The following is a 19,004-nucleotide window of genomic DNA, read 5'->3' on the forward strand; positions in this document are numbered from 1 at the left end:
CAGAATGAGTTTGCTTTGAATGGGTGTCAAAATGATTTCTATGTCTGGAATAGCTTTGAAATTCCAAAAATTCTGCATGAAAACAACTCCTTGTCAAAAACCAAATCTTCTTCATATAGCCTCATCCCCAAACCCGAATTAAATACTTGGGGGCATGATCAATCTGGGGGGCAAATAAAAATGCATGGTACGGTTGGCTCCATTATTGCCCTCCTAAGGAAAATGCCCGTCAAAATTGGCAACCCTTGAGATAAAGGGGCGGAGGACAAAGAAGGATGATGATATCAAGTCCTTCATAGAGGTCAAGATCACAAGAGATGACTCGAGTAAGCAGGAGCGAAAAAGCCATCGAAGTCTACTACCAACACTCCAACTTTTGAGAAAGGAAAGACACCATGAAAAAATGGGGACCCATATTTCTCAAGTAAGTACACATGCATATCAATCATAATGCATTGCTTTCAACATTGTCAGATCGATGTTACACCATCAACTTTTAGGTAGTGTGTTTTCTAACCCTACCTCATTTCGAGTGCGCCTTTGAGCCCTCACTTCTCAAGTAGTGCGTTTTCTAACCCTACCTCATTTCTAGTGCGCCTTTGAGCCCTCACTTCTTAGGTAGTGCGTTTTCTAACCCTACCTCATTTCGAGGGCGCCTTTGAGCCCTCACTTTTCAAGTAGTGCATTTTCTAACCCTACCTCATTCCGAGTGCGCCTTCGTGCCCTCACTTCCTTTTGTGTGCGCCTTTGAGCCACCATTTCTCAAGTAGTGTGTTTTTTAATCTTACCTCCTTCCGAGTGTGCCTTTGAGCCACCATCTCTTGGGTAGTGCGTTTTCTAACCCTACCTCCTTTCGAGTGCGCCTTTGAGCCCTCGCCATCCATTCTTCCACCTGGGTAGGTCACCCATTACAACACGACCACTCTTCCTTTTTTTCCATTTTTAGGTAGGTCACCCATTACAACTCGACCATTCCTCCATCTGGGTAGATCACCTATTACAACATGACCACTCTTTATTTTTTCCATTTTTGGGTAGGTCACCCATTACAACTCGACCATTCCTCCATCTGGGTAGGTCACCCATTACAACACGACCACTCTTTATTTTTTCCATTTTTGGGTAGGTCACCCATTACAACTCGACCATTCTCCATGTTTTTTGTCTGGGTAGGTCACCCATTACAATGAGACCATTCCTCCATCTAGGTAGGTCACCCATTACAACACGACCACTCTTTCTTTTTTCTATTTTTGGGTAGGTCACCCATTACAACTCGACCATTCTCTATGTTTTTATCTGGGTAGGTCACCCATTATAATGAGACCATTCCTCCACTTGGGTAGGTCACCCATTACAACGCGACCACTCTTTCTTTTTTTTCATTTTTGGGTAGGTCACCCATTACAACTCGACCATTCTTCATTTTTTTTTTATCTGAGTAGGTCACCCATTACAATGAGACCACTCTTCCTTTTTTTACTTGGACAGGTCGCCCATGAAAATAGACCAGGATAAGCGTGAGTGTGTGGGCTGGTCGCCCCTGAAAATAGATCACTTTGAATATGTATGGGCAGGTCGCCCATGAAAATAGACCATGGAAAGTGTGAGTGTATGGGCAGGTCGCCCGTGAAAACAGACCAATTTTCTTCAAAAGGGGCAGGTTGCCCAAGATAATGTGATCGTCTTTTTTTTTTCTTTTTTTTCTTCTTTACAAAACTTACTATGCAAAATCTTTGCTCCGTAAGCATTGTAAAGAGGGGGGCAACTATCATAACCCATTTTTGGGTTATTCCCCAATTCACATTTCTTCCTCTCTCTTCAAAAAAAATAAAATACAAAAATATCAAAAATTTATCAAAAAAATATAACAGTGAAAAGAGGATGTCAGAATGCTCAGAAAATAGTCAAAATTTGGTTGAGAAGGTTTAAAAATACAAAAATTAAAATTTGACAGTATTTTATTGATTGATGATAACCCTGTTGACAAAGAAAAATTCAATTTGAGGAAAAATATCCAAAATCAGATGTTTATGGACTTAATTAAATTTTATTGGAGGTTTAATTGAATTTATATAGGGTTTGATTACAAGGAAAATTGATTTTTAAGTCAATTTAGGCTTTAATTGGATGAAATTAAAGTTCTGGGTCAAATTATAATTTTTTAGAGTTGATTTGGTCAAATCAGGGGCTTAATTACCTAAATTTTGAAGTTTGATGGCCAATCGGGGACTTAATTGAAGAAATCCGAGACCAATGACCAAAATGCAAAACGCACGCAAATTGAAGGATTGGCTTGACCAGTTTTCATTTAAATGAAACGGAGCGTTTTGGGCAAAACGACGTCGTTCCATGCATTTTAAAAAAAAAACAGAGAGAGAGAGAGACGAAACGGTGCTGTTTTGAGGCGGCATCGTTTCTTCTTCTTCTTCCCCCGGACATGCAGCAGGGGAAGAGACGTTTTTTGTTTTCTTCTCTTTGTCTCTTCCTTTCCTTCCCACGTGCTTTGCCACCCACCTCATGATGAGATGCCTGAGCAGCCGTTCTCTGCAAGCAACGCCTCCATTGGCCACCACGGCCGGCGTCGTGGCAGAGGTGGCAACGTGCGCCACATGCACGCAGCGATGGGACGGTGCAGGGTCGACCCCGCTCCCCCTGCCCCTATAAATACCACCCGAACGCAGATAAAAGGAGGAGGTGGAGAGAAAAAAAATAGAGAAAAGAGGAGGAAATGGCAGAAAACGGGGAGAGAAACCGACAGTGTTGAGAGAGAAACAACCGAAACAGTAGAAACCAAAAACCGGGGATATCTACAGGGAGACCGAGAGAGACAGACGGAGAAAAGGAAGAAAAAGGGACAGAAGGAGTGAACCGGAGTGGCCTGGTGTCCCTACGCCGTGGAGAAGAAGAACCGCCGCTGTCGTCGGGCTTCTCAGTAACCGCCACCGCAACGCCACTGAGAACAGTCGCCAGCACCACCGTCAACTCAGCCATCCGAGATCATCGCCTCAGGTAAATTCCCTTCCCCTCCATACCCTCCGGTCATTAATCATCTTCTTGCTTGCAGAACGTGCACTGTGCACGTTCTGCATGCAAGAAGAAATAATTAGCCGGTTACTGTGCACGTTCTGCAAGCAAGAACATCACTACTGCTGCGCACAGTAACCGGCTAATTAATTAACTGGTTACTGTGCTCATGCACAGTAACCAGTCATGGTTTTTTTCTTCAGTGGGCTGGAACATCATCCCAGCCCACGCGGCTGGGCTGAGTCCAGCCCCTTTTTGCTTTAGGCTGGAACATCAGCCCAGCCCACACGGCTGGGCTGAGTCTAGCCCTGTTTTTTTTGCTTTGGGCTGGAACCATCAGCCCAGCCCACGCGGCTGGGCTGAGTCCAGCCTTGTGGCTAGGCCAATACAGGCCCAGCCCAGTCCATTTCATTTCATTTATTTATTTATTTTTCTTTTCTCCTTTTTGTTTTGTGTGTTTTTTTTATTATCTATATATATTTTTTTGAAAATTGTGATTTTCCCACAAATGTTTCTACGTCATTTCGACTAATATTGGTATGTATTTTTATATCTTAAAAATACAAATCCGATATTAAAAATACCCGATTTTCAAAAAAAAAAACTTCTGTTTTCATGCATACGGCCAAGTCTCTCAAAGCTAAAAAAATCATATTGTATTTTTATACAACAAAGAAAACTAAAAAAAAAAATATGTTATTTTAGTATGCATTTTGGCTTTAATAACCAGTTTATTAAAGTCATGAGAACTTGGCCAATATTTAAAAAAAAAATATTTTGTTTTGTTTTAATGTTTGGGATTATGAATTTATACGTAAAACGTATTCCTGATATTAAAAAGGTAGTTCTTTTATAGACATTAGACCAGTTAAGTTTCACCTCATAAGATAAGAACCTCCTTATTGAGGAGGACTTTTCTTGAACCATAGACGGACCAACATGATAAAGACCTTAGATTTTCATCAGACAATAAAGTAATGCAGCTTACCTTAGGTAGGGCGTATTTGGGGTGCTAATACCTTCTCTTTACGCAACCAGTTTTCGTACCCGATCTCTGAGACCAGTTACGGTTCCTAGTGACCAAAATATTAGGTGGCGACTCCCATTGCATTTTTTCACCTCTAAGAGACAAAGAATTCCTTGTCTCCCCATATTTACTAGATATATATCCATTACATTGAGGGTGGACGATCGCCGCGACGCCGCAAACGTGCAACACGGTCCATGAAAGACAACCATCTGTTTGATGTTCTTGATCCTCAAGTCATGATGCATGGGAAGAAAGAGGATGTGTTGATGGTTGCTACCTTGGCTAGGAGTTGCTTGGGGTTAAATGGGAAAGAAAGACCTACGATGAAAGAAGTTGCTTTAGGGATGGAGGGGATTCAAAACAAATCACTTAGTAATCAAATTTCCAGACAAGGATTTCAACATTGCACAGGAGATTGAATATGATAATGGTTATGAAGTAATGGATGTTCGTTGGGACCTTTCTTCTACCTCAATAGGCTTTGGTTTTAACAATGGCGTTGCTTCTTCAAAAGAAACAACACTACTCTTGCACACATATTAGAATTTTTTTTTTCTTTTTTGTAATTATATGTTTTGTTGTAACCAAATAGTTGCTCCTGATCATATGAATAATATAAAGAGTTTTTTTTTTATTTTCCATTTTTTTAATATATCCATTGTTCTTGATAGTATCCATAACACTATCAAGAACAACGTCCGTAGATTTATTTGGTGATATATGTATCCTTGACTGGTTCAAGATGAAGCACTCCATGAGCATGCTGTGTTGGTCACATGCCATTCATTATCAGTCAAGAATGGCTCCTGGAATATATAGAGTTTCGAAACTTATTCAAATATTAATTTAAACCTTGAAATACAGCAAGTCCAGTGATGGTAAGAAGGAAATCATTTGACATTTCTATAATTTCTAGCATTCACGCGTTATGATTGATTAATTTCCTTGCGAGAAACCAAGATATTTCTTTCTTTTGAATGGACAATGAATACGTCAAAAAATTAAGAATTAATTCATAATTACATAGTTTATCAGAACTAATAAATTAATGAGTCCTTTAGTATGAAAATAATTACATAATTCTTTCACAAAAGTTTTAAATTTAGCACTTTTATTTTCAAAAATCTCTTTTCTTCCCAATCAAATTTTCTCATCTCAGACATTACACATCTTTTCTTTCTTTTATTTATTATCAGTCAAAAATGGCTGTAGAATTTATTGGGGTGCGAAATTTCAAACCTTATTTAATAATAAACTTAGTCCCTGTTGTTTATTAAAAACAACTAACGAGTCCCATAGTATGAAAAATAACCATCTAGTCCCTTGACTAGTGATGACCTACTTCAACTTAGTTGTTTATGTTTTCAAAAATACCTTCTTTCATAATCCATTTTTCTCATCTTAGCTATATATGTTTTCCTTTTTTATCCATGTAAGAAAACTAAGTAAAAATAGAACAAGAAATTGATGAAAGGACTAAGTTATTAACGGATTTAAGAAAATAGGGATCAAATTTATAGTTTCTAAAAAATTATTAGTTAATTAGGTTAGGCTTTTAATTAACCCAAGGTTTAGTTGAAGAAAACATCATCTTTTGTTTGGTCAAAGTCCCACATCTAGAATAATATCTGGCTCTAAAAGTGATGCAAAAGTAAATGGGGAGAACAAAAGCAAGAAGAAATCACCTTTGAATCCTTCTACTATTAGTTGGGAATTTCACAGGGTAGAATGTAAAGAATCTGATCTATATAGCTTCAAGTGGCAGGATTTTCATTTCAGCCAGGGAGAGGAAAGCTGTAAAGAAAAATAATGGTTTTTCAGCTAGTGTTTCAAGTTATTTTTTTGTTCTGCTCATTGAATCCATTTCTTGCAGAAGCACAATCTATAACAAAAGGTGGATGTAAAGAACGTTGTGGAAACATCACCATTCCATATCCATTTGGAATGGAAACTGGTTGTTACTTAGAAGAGAGGTTCAGGATAGATTGCAACTCTAGAAGCATTCCTACACTTGACCTAAATGGAACCAGCCTGGAGGTAACAGATATCTCAGTTGATAAAGCCAACAATATTCAAATCAATTTCCCAATCATCTTTCAAAATTGCAGCAGCAAAACCAGCAGCAGGGATTCACTGGTCGTCAATTTGGAAGATACCCCTTTTTCTTTCTCAACTGAAAATCGGTTCGTTGCAGCTGGTTGCAACAACCTTGCTTTGTTGAGCAGAAATGAGGCTACTGTCGGCGGGTGCATGTCAATTTGCAACGTAAGCAGTAGTGATGCCTCTGCAGATGGTACTATTTGTAATGGCATCAACTGCTGCGAGACCACAATCCCCTCAGGTCTCGATTTTTTTAACGCAACCTTACAAGTTGTAGGCGACAAGGTGAAGGATGGGTGCAAGTATGCCTACTTAGTTGATCAAAATTGGTTTAATCTGAGGCTCGACAATAACATTTCGGTGATAGATATGGACTATGTCCCAGTGGTGCTAAATTGGAGAATTAATCTTGGATTATACGAAAATATGACGCTGAATGGATCAGCGTATAGTGTAACAAATTTAACGTCTTCCGGGACTTCCAGATGTAGCCAGAACTCAACTTTTCTTCTATGTTCGTGCTCCTCAGGCTTTCAAGGCAATCCTTATATTCCTGATGGTTGTCAAGGTAATCATTCTCATCAACTAAACTAATAGTTTCTTTAAACATGGATTAAAGAACAGGATAATTACATGATGTACTGAATTTTGTGTTGTCTACATATGCAGATATTAATGAATGCCAGAGCTCTTCCATCAACAACACTACTATTTGCTCCTGGGACCTAATCTGTCAAAACCTATACGGCGGCCACCAATGTGTGAAGCTTGAAATCAAGAAATCTCGGGTTAAAATGGTGGGTTTAGGTATGTTGTCTTGCAACCTAGGACATGATACAAATGGATTTGTTTCTTTATTTTTCAACAGTTTGAGAAGAAGAGTGCATGAGTTTCTCAAAATGTGAATAGTCATGAAGGCTTATTGATCTGTTAATCATTATGCAGGTTTTGGCGTGGGGTTTGGAGTATTGGTCCTACTTATTGGTTCATGGTGGTTGTACAAAGTTATAAGGAAAAGCAGGAATGAAAAACGCAAGAAGATGTTCTTTGAACGGAATGGTGGTTTGTTGCTGCAAGAACAACTATCTTCAGGGGAAGTCAACGTCGAGAAAATCAAATTGTTTGGTTCAAAGGAGTTGGACAAGGCCACTGATCATTACAATGTGAATAGAACGCTTGGCCAGGGAGGCCAAGGTACAGTTTACAAAGGGATGTTAGCGGATGGAAAAATCATTGCAGTCAAGAAATCAAAAGTTCTTGATGAAGATAATCTCAGACAATTCATTAATGAAGTTGTCATTCTTTCACAAATTAACCACAGGAATGTGGTCAAGCTTTTCGGTTGTTGCTTAGAAACTGAGGTTCCATTGTTGGTCTATGAATTCATTCCTAATGGAACCCTTTACCAGTTTCTACATGACTCAAATGAAGAATTCCCATTAACTTGGGAAATGCGATTAAGGATTGCAACAGAGGTTTCTGGGGCACTTTCTTACCTACATTCAGCAGCTTCCATTCCAATTTTCCACAGAGATATCAAGTCTACAAACATACTACTAGACGAGAAGTACAGAGCCAAAGTAGCAGATTTTGGGACATCAAAGTCAGTAACCATCGACCAAACTCGTGTCACAACTCTAGTACTAGGCACCTTCGGGTACTTGGATCCAGAGTACTTCCAAACAAGCCAGTTGACAGCCAAGAGTGATGTTTATAGCTTTGGGGTGGTCCTTGCTGAGCTACTCACTGGACAAAAGCCAATCTCTTCCATGAGATCAGAAGAAGAAAACAGAAGTTTAGTGACATATTTCATTGTTTCCATGGAGGAAAACCATCTATTTGACATTCTTGATCCTCAAGTTACTATGAAAGGAAAGAAAGAAGATGTAATGATGGTTGCCATGTTGGCCAAGAGATGTTTGAGCATGAAAGGAAGAGAAAGGCCAACAATGAAAGAAGTGGCAATGGTGTTAGAGGGGATCCAAAAGTCATACGGGACTCAAAAATCACAGCACATGATCATTCCTCAAGAGAACGAGTATGATCCAAATGGTTTCATGGAGGGGCTTTGGGACCTTGCTGCTTCTGACACAACAGGCTCTAGTTCGGATAGTCGTCTTGCTTCATCACTAGATAGAAAACCACTCTTAATAAATATTAAATAGAATTAATGCTTCCCAAATTACTACATGTTTTTGTCCTCATAGATAGTGAAGGTGATAGAACTTAATTATATACCACTGGATATTGTATATATTAACAGATATTGCTGCTGTCTAATGCTTACTTTTCGTCTGTGATTGAGGGGTTTTTTTTAAGTCAATTATACCGTATATAAACTACGGTGATAAACAGTATGGATAAAATGTTATGATCCTCATAAAATTATATTTGCATTCCACCAATTTTTTCTATATTTATTATGTTTATTAATTTTATTTGATATTATAGTGCATGATGTTTTGCTTTTTAATTAAAAATACATTAAAATAATATTTATTTTGAATTTTTTTTTACTTTAGCATATTAAAATTATCCAAAAATATATTTAAAAGCATTAATTTTATATTTTTTAAGAGAAAAATAATTTAAAAAGTAGGTTATAAGACAAAAACTTACAACTAAATATAAATGATAATTTCTCATCAAACTGGGCCACGTTGTCAAAAAACAGAGGCCTTGCTTGTAAAGATAAACAACAAGTTGGAGACATTTAAAATCCAGCACGGCTAGGAGCTCAGAAAGAGTAGCTGGGTCACAATTCAATTAATTTTACAGCCGCACAGGTCCAAAGTCGACTCCCTCGTTGATTTTTGCTCCAACTGTTCTTCTGTGGCATGTCATGATCAAGAGAATTCCATTGGTTTGATATTATACTATAAATCAAATCTTATTTCAATAAACTGACCTCTATATAATTCACTTCTAAGATTTTATCAAATACCATGAATTCTCGAGAATATAGATAGAGAAGAAAATATCAACCCATAAAATATCATAATATCACATGCATATATTAAAAAGAAAAGGTTTGCATGAAAAAAAAATAGAATGAACTAAATCATAGTTTTGAAACCCGGTCCGGGTCGATCCGGGGCTGGAACTGGGCCTGGTTGAAGAAAAAATATGGAAAGAAAAAACTCGGTGTGACCCGGTTGACCCGACAAGACCCGGTCAAAAACCCGGTTAATTGCAACCCGTTGACTTTTGTTTTTTTGTTTTTACTAAAACAACGTCGTTTTGATTTAATAAAAAAAAATTAACCCGGACACCTTGGTGACCCGGTCAAAACCCGAAACCTAGGCCTTGGACCGGGCCAGTCACTGGGACGGGTCTGAAAACTATGAACTAAATGTTTTTTTTTACTAAAACGACGTCGTTTTAATTTAAGAAAAAAAAATTAACCCGAACAACTTAGTGACCCGGTCAAAACCCGGAACCTGGGCCTTGGACCGGGCCAGTCACTAGGACGGGACTGAAAACTATGAACTGTCACTAGTAGCGCTTTAATGTATGTTTGGTATTGCAGTGTAGGGTATTTTTAAAAAGTTCTTATCTTTAAAAAAATATATTAAAATATTTTTTTATATTAGCATATTAATAAAAAAAACATTAATTTAATATTTTTTCACATCCATCACACTTTTAAAAACTATATAAAAAAACAAAAGTTATGATATTCTTAAACATTAAGAAAAAGCACACCAGGGAATAGAAAAAGAAATTCTTTTTTGTTTTGTATAATTATACAGTGCTGTCAACCACGTTGTATTAGAGGCAATGAATAGTAAAAAAAATATTTTTTTCATTATTTTGAATAATGGATAATTAATTTGACATGAAAGTAAAATTAACAGTTATCATCAAATGATTCAAGAATTTTTTTTTTATTTGTTCAGCATTACTTCAGTATTTTTATAACAATAAATAGTTAGGTAAAGAAGTTTATTCTCTTACATGACTTTTCGAACATAATATATGAAAAGAAATATAGTTTCATGGACACCTCATCTCACTTGTCTGTACACCTATCCACATGTAAGCCTAAATTAAATAAAATCTTGACGAGACACATTGTTAGAAACATCGATCGGGTCATGACTATTTACCAGCTTTAATACATCTGTGATCGTTGTGCAATGATTTTGTCTTTTGCTACAACTGCAGGCTGCGGGCTGCGGGCTGCGGGCTTTGAATGTCTTTTTGGATAATCCAAAGGAAACCGAGCATCTTCAGCTAGAATATGCAAATATAATATTTCCCTCAACTTCCCAACTGATTAATCGAGAGGTATGTTAGAAGATGCAGACGAAATTAATATCTTGAATATAGTTTTCCTGTGCATATATACTTGATCTGTTGAGTGGATCGAACAGCAGTGAATGGCAGCAACATCTATATCAGGGCAGGAAAGAAAAGGGAATGGCAGCTATTCAGTTAGTACTAGTGTACTTTCAGGTAATGTTGTTGTTGTGGTCATTTGATGATCCATCGCTTATTGCAGAAGCACAAGCTATGGAAAACCCTGAAATTTGTCCAAGTGCCTGTGGCAATGTTAGCATTCCATATCCATTTGGAATGAGAGAAGGTTGTTACTGTGACGAAAGCTTAGAAATACATTGCAACTCTAGTAATATTCCCCTACTTTCAATAAACGGCACTGATCTGGTAGTGACAGACATTTCGGTTGGTGACAGCACCATTACGGTCAACTTTCCAATTGTCTTTGCAAACTGTGATGGCAAAGAAAGAAACACCGTTGTTGACTTGGGAGGAAGCCCTTTTGTTTTCTCCTCAGATTTGAATAACTTCATTGCAAGTGGCTGTGACAACCTTGCCTTGCTGATTCAGAACCAGTCAGCAGTTGGTGGGTGCATGTCAATCTGTGATCATGAAAGAAGCAATAACTACTTATTGAGTAGTTGCAGCGGCATCAACTGCTGCCAGACTAGCATTCCTTCATATCTCAAGGTTTATAATGTAACCTTGGAAGGGGTAAATGATGGGAAAGGTCCTGGAAAAAAACAGCCGGCGAAGAAATGCAGGCATGCCTATTTAGTTGACGGAAATTGGATGGATAATAGAGTGTATGGTTGGAGTGGAAGCATAATGACCTCTTATGACATTAGAGATATGGACCATGTTCCAGTAGTGCTGGATTGGGGGATAGAATTAAGGGTATATGAATCACTTGTAAATATTGGATTATTCTCTAATACAAGTAACACTTACAACTGTCAAGTTCTGAATCCCCCCCCAGATTCCACCAGCCAGATGGCAACAGTTCAATGTTTTTGTAAGGCAGGCTTTGCAGGAAATCCTTATTTAGGTCATTGTGAAGGTAAACTCTTGGTTAATTGTACAATTATCTTATTTTCTTTGGCATTATATTTCCTAATCTACGATTCTTCTCGAGTTTTTTACCATTACATGGTGTAAAGATCAACTCTGTCACTCTATTTATGGCAGAGGGTCGAGACTACATGGAGCACGGGGGACATGTAAGAGCAAAAATGGTGGTCATTGGTATGTTGTTTCATTTGCATCCTATATCATCTAAGAAATGACAATTACTTGAGACTAAGAATACTTATTCAACAGCGCCATTTTACCTAACCAGTTCCCTTTCCCTATCCGCTCATAATTGCTTGACTTGTGCAGGAATTGGAGTGGGATTTGGAGCGTTGTTTTTACTCATTGGTTTGTGGCAGTTGTACAAGGTATTCAAGAGGAGGAGGAATGAAAGACTGAGGGAAAGATACTTTAAAAGGAATGGTGGTTTATTGCTGCAAGAACAACTATCTTCAGGTGAAGTCCATGTTGAGAAAGTCAAATTGTTTGCATCCAAAGAATTAGACAAGGCCACAGATCACTACAACGTGAATAGAATGCTTGGCCAGGGAGGTCAAGGTACAGTTTACAAAGGGATGTTGGCTGATGGAAAAATCATCGCTGTTAAGAAATCCAAAATTCTTGATGAAGGGAATCTCAGACAATTTATCAATGAGGTGGTCATTCTGTCACAAATTAACCATAGAAATGTGGTTAAACTTTTGGGCTGTTGCTTGGAGACTGAAGTTCCATTGTTGGTCTATGAATTCATTCCTAATGGGACACTTTCCCAGCTTCTCCACTCCCCAAGTGACGAACTCCCATTTACTTGGGAAATGCGCTTAAGGATTGCAACAGAGGTAGCAGGGGCACTCTCCTACCTACACTCAGCAGCTTCCATCCCCATTTATCACAGAGACGTCAAGTCTACGAACATACTGCTTGATGACAAGTACAGGGCAAAAGTAGCAGATTTTGGGACTTCAAAGTCCGTAACCATCGACCAGACTCATGTCACAACTCTAGTACAAGGCACCTTTGGATACTTGGATCCAGAGTACTTTCAATCAAGCCAGTTCACAGACAAAAGTGATGTGTATAGCTTCGGTGTAGTCCTCGTCGAGCTACTCACTGGACAAAAGGCAGTGTCCTTTTGCAGATCGGAGGATGAAGCCAGAAGTTTAGTGACATATTTCCTTATGTCCATAGAGGACAACCGTCTGTCAGGAATTCTTGATCCTCAAGTTAAAGTTCAAGGCAGGAAGGAGGATATAATGATGGTTGCTGTCTTGGCTAAGAACTGCTTGAGCATGAAAGGAAAAGAAAGGCCTGCAATGAAAGAAGTTACCATGGTGTTGGAGGGCATCAGAAACTCACATGAGTGTCAAAAATCAGCGAAGGATTTTATCATTCCGCAAGAGATCGATTATGATGCAAACGATTTCATGGAGGTACCTTGGCACCTAGTTTCTGTCACAGCAGATTCTGATTGAGATCTTTTACAGTTGTGGTGCTTCATCACCGGATACAAAACCTTTCTTAATTACATATTTTATTCTGCCATAGATATATTGAACCTGATTTATAGATTTATTATATTAATGAACAATGGTACTACCAGATACTTTTTGTTTTACATTTTAATTACTAAATTATTTGTGTGTGTGTGTATCGTCTCAATCTAAAAATGTAATATAGGCTTTTTTTTCTTAAATGCCTTGTGCTAATTTAATTTAATTAATTAGAGAAAATGTGGCGGTAGAATTAATACTCATAATTGTTTAGTTAAACTGTTTTTTATGAAAAATAAATAAATTATAAACAATCAAAATTTTAAATCGTATATATCTTGTAATTAAAATTTGCATAAACTTATCACTCTATTATTTTTTATCAATTTTAATTTAATTAGAGAATGAGAATAGATGGATTTGAATTCATTTGACTATTACGATCTTGAAATTATATGAAAAATTATCTTAGATTTTTTTCACCTGATTCATTTTAAAATTATTGAAAATAAAATCTCAAATTCTTATGAAATTAATTTTTTATTCGGTCATATTTTCTCTGAAATTTTATTATAACAAGTTTTTACTTCTATTTATTATGCAAATATTATAAATCATAGAAAAAATATCCTTGAATTGTTTTTCTTAAAAAAAAAAACTAGCTGTAATTCTCGAATGTTTGTCTAGAATTATTTATTATTTAAAGACTTTGTGTTTTACGTACGATTAGATTCCTTCCAAATATATTATAATAATCCACGCATGGCCCAGTTGCTTGTACTGTCCAATTGCAGTCGCCACAATAAGGATCCCTGGAAGCATCGTAGATATCAACCAATGGAATTCACTTGACCATGACATGCCACCGAAGAACACTGTGGTTCTCCAGAAGTTGGTGCAGAAATCAATAGTATATTCGCCACCAAAGGGACTACATGCTGCCCAAGATCGTCGTCTTTGGATTTGCAATGGATTGTAAGGTCCAAGCCAGCACCTAAGCCATTGGTGATATTAAATGAGTTGGGTATATGGACAGATTGCATCACAGCTAGTTCTGATCAGCGACAGAGATAATAACATTAGCAGTATGAAATGTCTGGTGAAAGAAATCATGTTCGTTTGGATCATATTTTAGCATATGGTGCCCGTCGTATTATATATATATATAGCAAGAGGTTGTGCCGTTTCAAGAGTCTTGACGTTTGTGAGATGCTTTCCTTTTATATTTACCAAAACTACAGCATTTGGCCTTGGCTAGCTTTTCAGGCAGGATAATCTACAGTGATGCTAGCTTTATAGAAAACTTTATCTCAGGATTTTCTTTCTATAAAAACCCCATTCGAGTGGATTATATACTGAAACACGATGTTTTTGTATCGATCAATGCTATATTATTCACTAATCCAATTTATTTTAGTTTTCTGATCATTTTATTCTTACTCTTAAGTTGTCAAAAGTTTATTTTGGTATATATATAATAATTTGATTATGTATCATTTACATCTTATTATTATCTTCCTATCAAGTCCTTTTTTTTAATTAAATATAATATCTTTTTTTAAGAATCATTATTATTATAAGCAACTTAATATGCTTAAGCGTTTTTTAAATTTAATATTAATTATAAGTAGATAATGATTAAAAAAAATTAAATAAACACAATCTTTGAAGATTAGCTGAAAAGATGACAAGCACAATCTTTGCTGATTAAATATAAACTACAAGGTAGACAATATTTACTTCTTTTTTTCAAGGAAAAGATGAATATATTTAACTAAGTGTTGGCATTAATTAATGTATATTCATCATAATTAAACTTCATATGTAAATAGAAATATCCAATGTTTATATTACATATATATTTTTTTTTAATATGAATTGTTTTGTATATTCTTGAACAGGAATATTATGCATGATTTTATGGATTTTAATTTAAAACACGTCTCATGGTGGCGGTGGGACGTTAATTTGTCTTCATATATAGTTTGGATATTAAAGACATGACTAACAGCTGATATATTTGAAAAACATGACTAACAATTGAAATCGATAGTGATATACAAGACATCATATTTGGTTAATAATGGAAAAAACCAAATAAAATATAAAAAACTTTATTTTACCCTTAAATTATTATCAAACTTGATATATTTGAAAAATAATTAGATATTATTATTTTATTTTAATTTATATTCAGTATTAAAATTAATAATAGTATAATAATTATTTTTTTCCTACTTGGTTGAAGATTTGGTAGTAAATATCAATTTAAAACAACTTTTAATATTGTATAATTTCATTCATTTACAGGCTTTGCTCATTATTGCAGTATGATTAAAAATAGCAAAATATCTGTACCTTAAAGACTAATATAATTAAAAGCAGAAGATAGTAATTTTATAAATCCAACCTACATATATTAAAAATTCAAATTGCTTAAGATATCAAATATCAAAATAGTATGTTCATATTTTATGAGTGATTAAAAGCTAAAAGAAATAATAAATATGATAAAATCATGTTAACAATCTATTTAAAAATTTTAAAAATAAAAGAAGAATTGATTTTTTGTGAAAAAAATATTGTTAGTATTATTATTTTCATATTAGTAACATAATTATTGAAGAAATTTTATTAAAATTGAACTAAAAATTTATAATTATATTTAAGAACAATGTTCAAATTAAAAAGTGAGTGAATTTGGTCAAAAACTCTTAAGAGTGACAAAAAAATCAAGGAAAAAAAATTCATATACCGGCCACATTTTGAGTACATGTGCCGCCTAAAATGGAAAAGAAAACGAAGAGGAATTGACTAAAACGACAAAAGAGATTTTTTGACCGCTGAAAACCACCGCACACGTCGCCCAATGTGTGCGGCGATTCCAACGCGTTGCTACTTACTCTACACATACCAACAACTTTTCAATTAATTAAAAAATAATTATTTTAAAAGGAAATTATATTACTACCCTCAACCAAACTTAAAATTAACAACAAAATCTAGGCTAAAAGACTCAAATACCCATGACTACAATGAACTAAATGTATTGCATTCAAGGGTATATACGTAATTCCACTGTATATAAAAAATAGCTAAATACCCCTACCCGAGACCACTAAATGTTTTTATTTTTAGAGGTATTTTGGTTATTTTATTGTTTATAAAATATTAAATAGACACAAGTAACCCCAAACAAATCAGTAATGACTAATATACTTTGTGAAAATATCAAAATAACCTTGACTCAAAGATATGCATTTTTTTATGAAAATAACAAAATAATCATTATATTGTAGCGATGCACGGTACTAAAATACAGGAGGGGTTACAATGAAACATTGTTATGTTTTAGTTGTTTGTTAATTATCTGATAGGTACATAGTATATATTTATCAGCAAAGATTGTGGAAGTAATCTTTTAAGCTAATATGAAGGATTGTGTTTGTTTAATTTTTTAATATTGAATTAAAAAATAAATAAACATATTAAGTAGCTTATAATAATGATTCTTAAAAAAAGATATGATATTTTAATTAAAAAAGACTATATTGGAAGGATGATAAGATGTAATTAGTGATACATAATTAATCAAATTATTACACCACAATAAACTTTTGACAAGTTAAGAGTAATAAGAATTCGACAAGTAGTTAGAGTAAGAAGAATAGAATGAGAAAACTAAAATAGATTAGATTAGTGAATAATTTATAAAGCATTGATTAATACAAAATATCGTGTTTCAATACAGAGAGAGCTTGATAACTTGTAGAATTCACAAACACGTACGATCCTGCCAAAACATTTTTATTTTTATTTTTATTTTTGGAAAGATGATTTTGATATATAATTTTCTGTAAAATTAGCATCGCTCAATATTATCCTGCCAAAACAGCTAGCCAGATGCATGAACCAATTTAGTAGTAATTATCACTAATTCATTGTAGCCAAGTGCAGTTTCGCTAAATATACAAGGAAGAAACCCTTGAAACGGCACAACCATTTGCTATATAATACGAAGAGGCACCATGCATATACTAAGCCTATAAGTAAGTTGGATTTGCATGAATACAAAAAAATAATCCTAACTAAACAGATCAAAATCTTCTTACAGACATGATTTCTTTCACCAGCCATTTCGCCCTACTGATATTATTATCCGTGTTGCTGCTGATCATAGCTACGTGTGATGCAGGTTGTCTATGGAAACCAACACGTTTGAATATCAATAATGACTTGGGCCCAGGCCTGGACCTTACAATCCATTGCAAATCCAAAAACGACGATCTTGGGCAGCATGTAGTCCCTTCTGGTGGCGAATATACAATTGATTTTTGCTCCAACTTTTGGAGAAGCACACTGTTCTTCTGTGGCCTGTCATGGTCAGGAAAATTCCATTGGTTTGATGTCTACGATGCTTCCAGGGATTCTAGTCGCTGTGGAAATTGCAATTGGACAATACATGCAACTGGGCCATGCATGGATTATTATAATTATTATACCAAGGAATTTGTATGTTATCCTTGGAATGACAAGGCATATCTCCAGTAAAGCGCTACTTAGCTCTATCTCCTGTGTTCAATTTACTAGCTGCATAAAGCGGAGACCACAAAAAAAAAAAAAAAAAAAAATTACCATTAATTAGGAGTGTTTTCCTTTCATGATTTACATATTCTTTTCAAGGAATAACACTATTTTGTTTGTGATAATCATGATTTGCCGTTGATTACAAAGTTTAGATCAGACGTATAATATTTGTTGTAGTTGTGCTATAGAATATAATTAGTCAATATAATATCCGTGTTACGATATGCAATGTTTATTTGGCAACGCGTTTCACCAACAAAAACTGCTTTGTTAAACAAGACTGTACTACACTTATCGGAAGGAAAAACATTATTTTAGCTGTGATCATCATGATTCACCGTTGCTTATAAAATCCAGAGACTCCACATATTTGATAGCCATAATCATTAGATTTATGAAGTTTAGGGAAGCCAGAGTAGCCATCCTGATGAGAGGGATTAACGAGGTACGTAGGCAAAGGACGATGGATTAATTATGATAAAGGGGAACCACTTATTAGTCGTTAATTGTTTAAATAAGTTCTCAATTAATCCCCAAACTATTAATTTTATCATCATTTGGTGATCCCTAATCTATATACTTTCCACTTAATTATTAGTTGTTAATTATCATTGTTAACATGGTTCTCCCGATTAGATTTTTCATAACCCAGATGAATTAATCAAATCGGCCTAAACTTTATCAGGTTAATATAAAAAAAAAAACAACATTATTTTAATAAAAAATAATTAACTCGGTGATTTAGAACATGTTTGGGAACGCGTTCCTAAAAAATTTAATTTTTTTTTTGCTAAAATTTAATATGGTTTGTATATTTTGGATCGTTTTGATTTACTAATGTCAAAAATGATTTTTTTAAAATAAAAAAACCATCATTAATATACATTTCGATATAAAAAATTATTTAAAATTAATCACTACCACACTACACAGCATCACTAAGTAGCTGCTCTTCTCTATAACCGTACCCCCAAATCAATTCCCATAATTATGGCTATCACTGTGCAAAAACAAGAGTTAAAGTATAAAATTGCTTAAATGTATATCCATGCCCAATATGGTCGGTGGGACAAATTTTCTGATGAGGACATATTTTTACAGATTCTCCTTAAATATTGGGTGAGCAGCAGGCTCTATTGCAGTATTTCTATCCATACAATTTAGGAAAAGATAACAATATTTCCTAAATTGGCTAATATTTGTTGTTGTTGTTGTTAAAAGATGGAATTCTGTTTAAAATTATTCATGACAACTACGATGATGCTAGAACGCAGAAAAGAAAAGAAATTAAGAGATTTATTAATTATGAATACAGAGTACCATCCAATTGTTTTCAAATTCGAGGAACCAAGATTTCATGAATAAAATACTTAAATTAATTGCCATGTATTTCGTCCTAAATTAATCGTCCTTGTAGG

At 35.1% G+C, this 19,004-nt stretch overlaps 2 protein-coding genes across 2 annotated transcripts; both read left to right on the forward strand.

Annotated features, from left to right (window-relative positions):
- The first annotated feature begins 5,709 nt into the window (after positions 1-5,709).
- On the forward strand, positions 5,710-8,571 carry LOC18107871 (wall-associated receptor kinase-like 10). Its single transcript, XM_006372175.3, has 3 exons — positions 5,710-6,725; positions 6,827-6,964; positions 7,103-8,571. The coding sequence occupies exons 1-3, from the start codon at positions 5,867-5,869 to the stop codon at positions 8,320-8,322; spliced, it is 2,217 nt and encodes a 738-aa protein (XP_006372237.3). The 5' UTR covers positions 5,710-5,866; the 3' UTR covers positions 8,323-8,571.
- Positions 8,572-10,579: 2,008 nt separating this feature from the next.
- On the forward strand, positions 10,580-12,981 carry LOC18107872 (wall-associated receptor kinase-like 8). The gene is made up of 2 exons (XM_052448887.1): positions 10,580-11,335; positions 11,728-12,981. Exons 1-2 carry the CDS (start codon positions 10,580-10,582, stop codon positions 12,979-12,981), a joined length of 2,010 nt encoding a protein of 669 aa, XP_052304847.1.
- Positions 12,982-19,004: the final 6,023 nt, after the last annotated feature.

Source organism: Populus trichocarpa, chromosome 18 (genome assembly GCF_000002775.5).
Source record: "Populus trichocarpa isolate Nisqually-1 chromosome 18, P.trichocarpa_v4.1, whole genome shotgun sequence".
Classification (NCBI taxonomy): Eukaryota; Viridiplantae; Streptophyta; class Magnoliopsida; order Malpighiales; family Salicaceae; genus Populus; species Populus trichocarpa.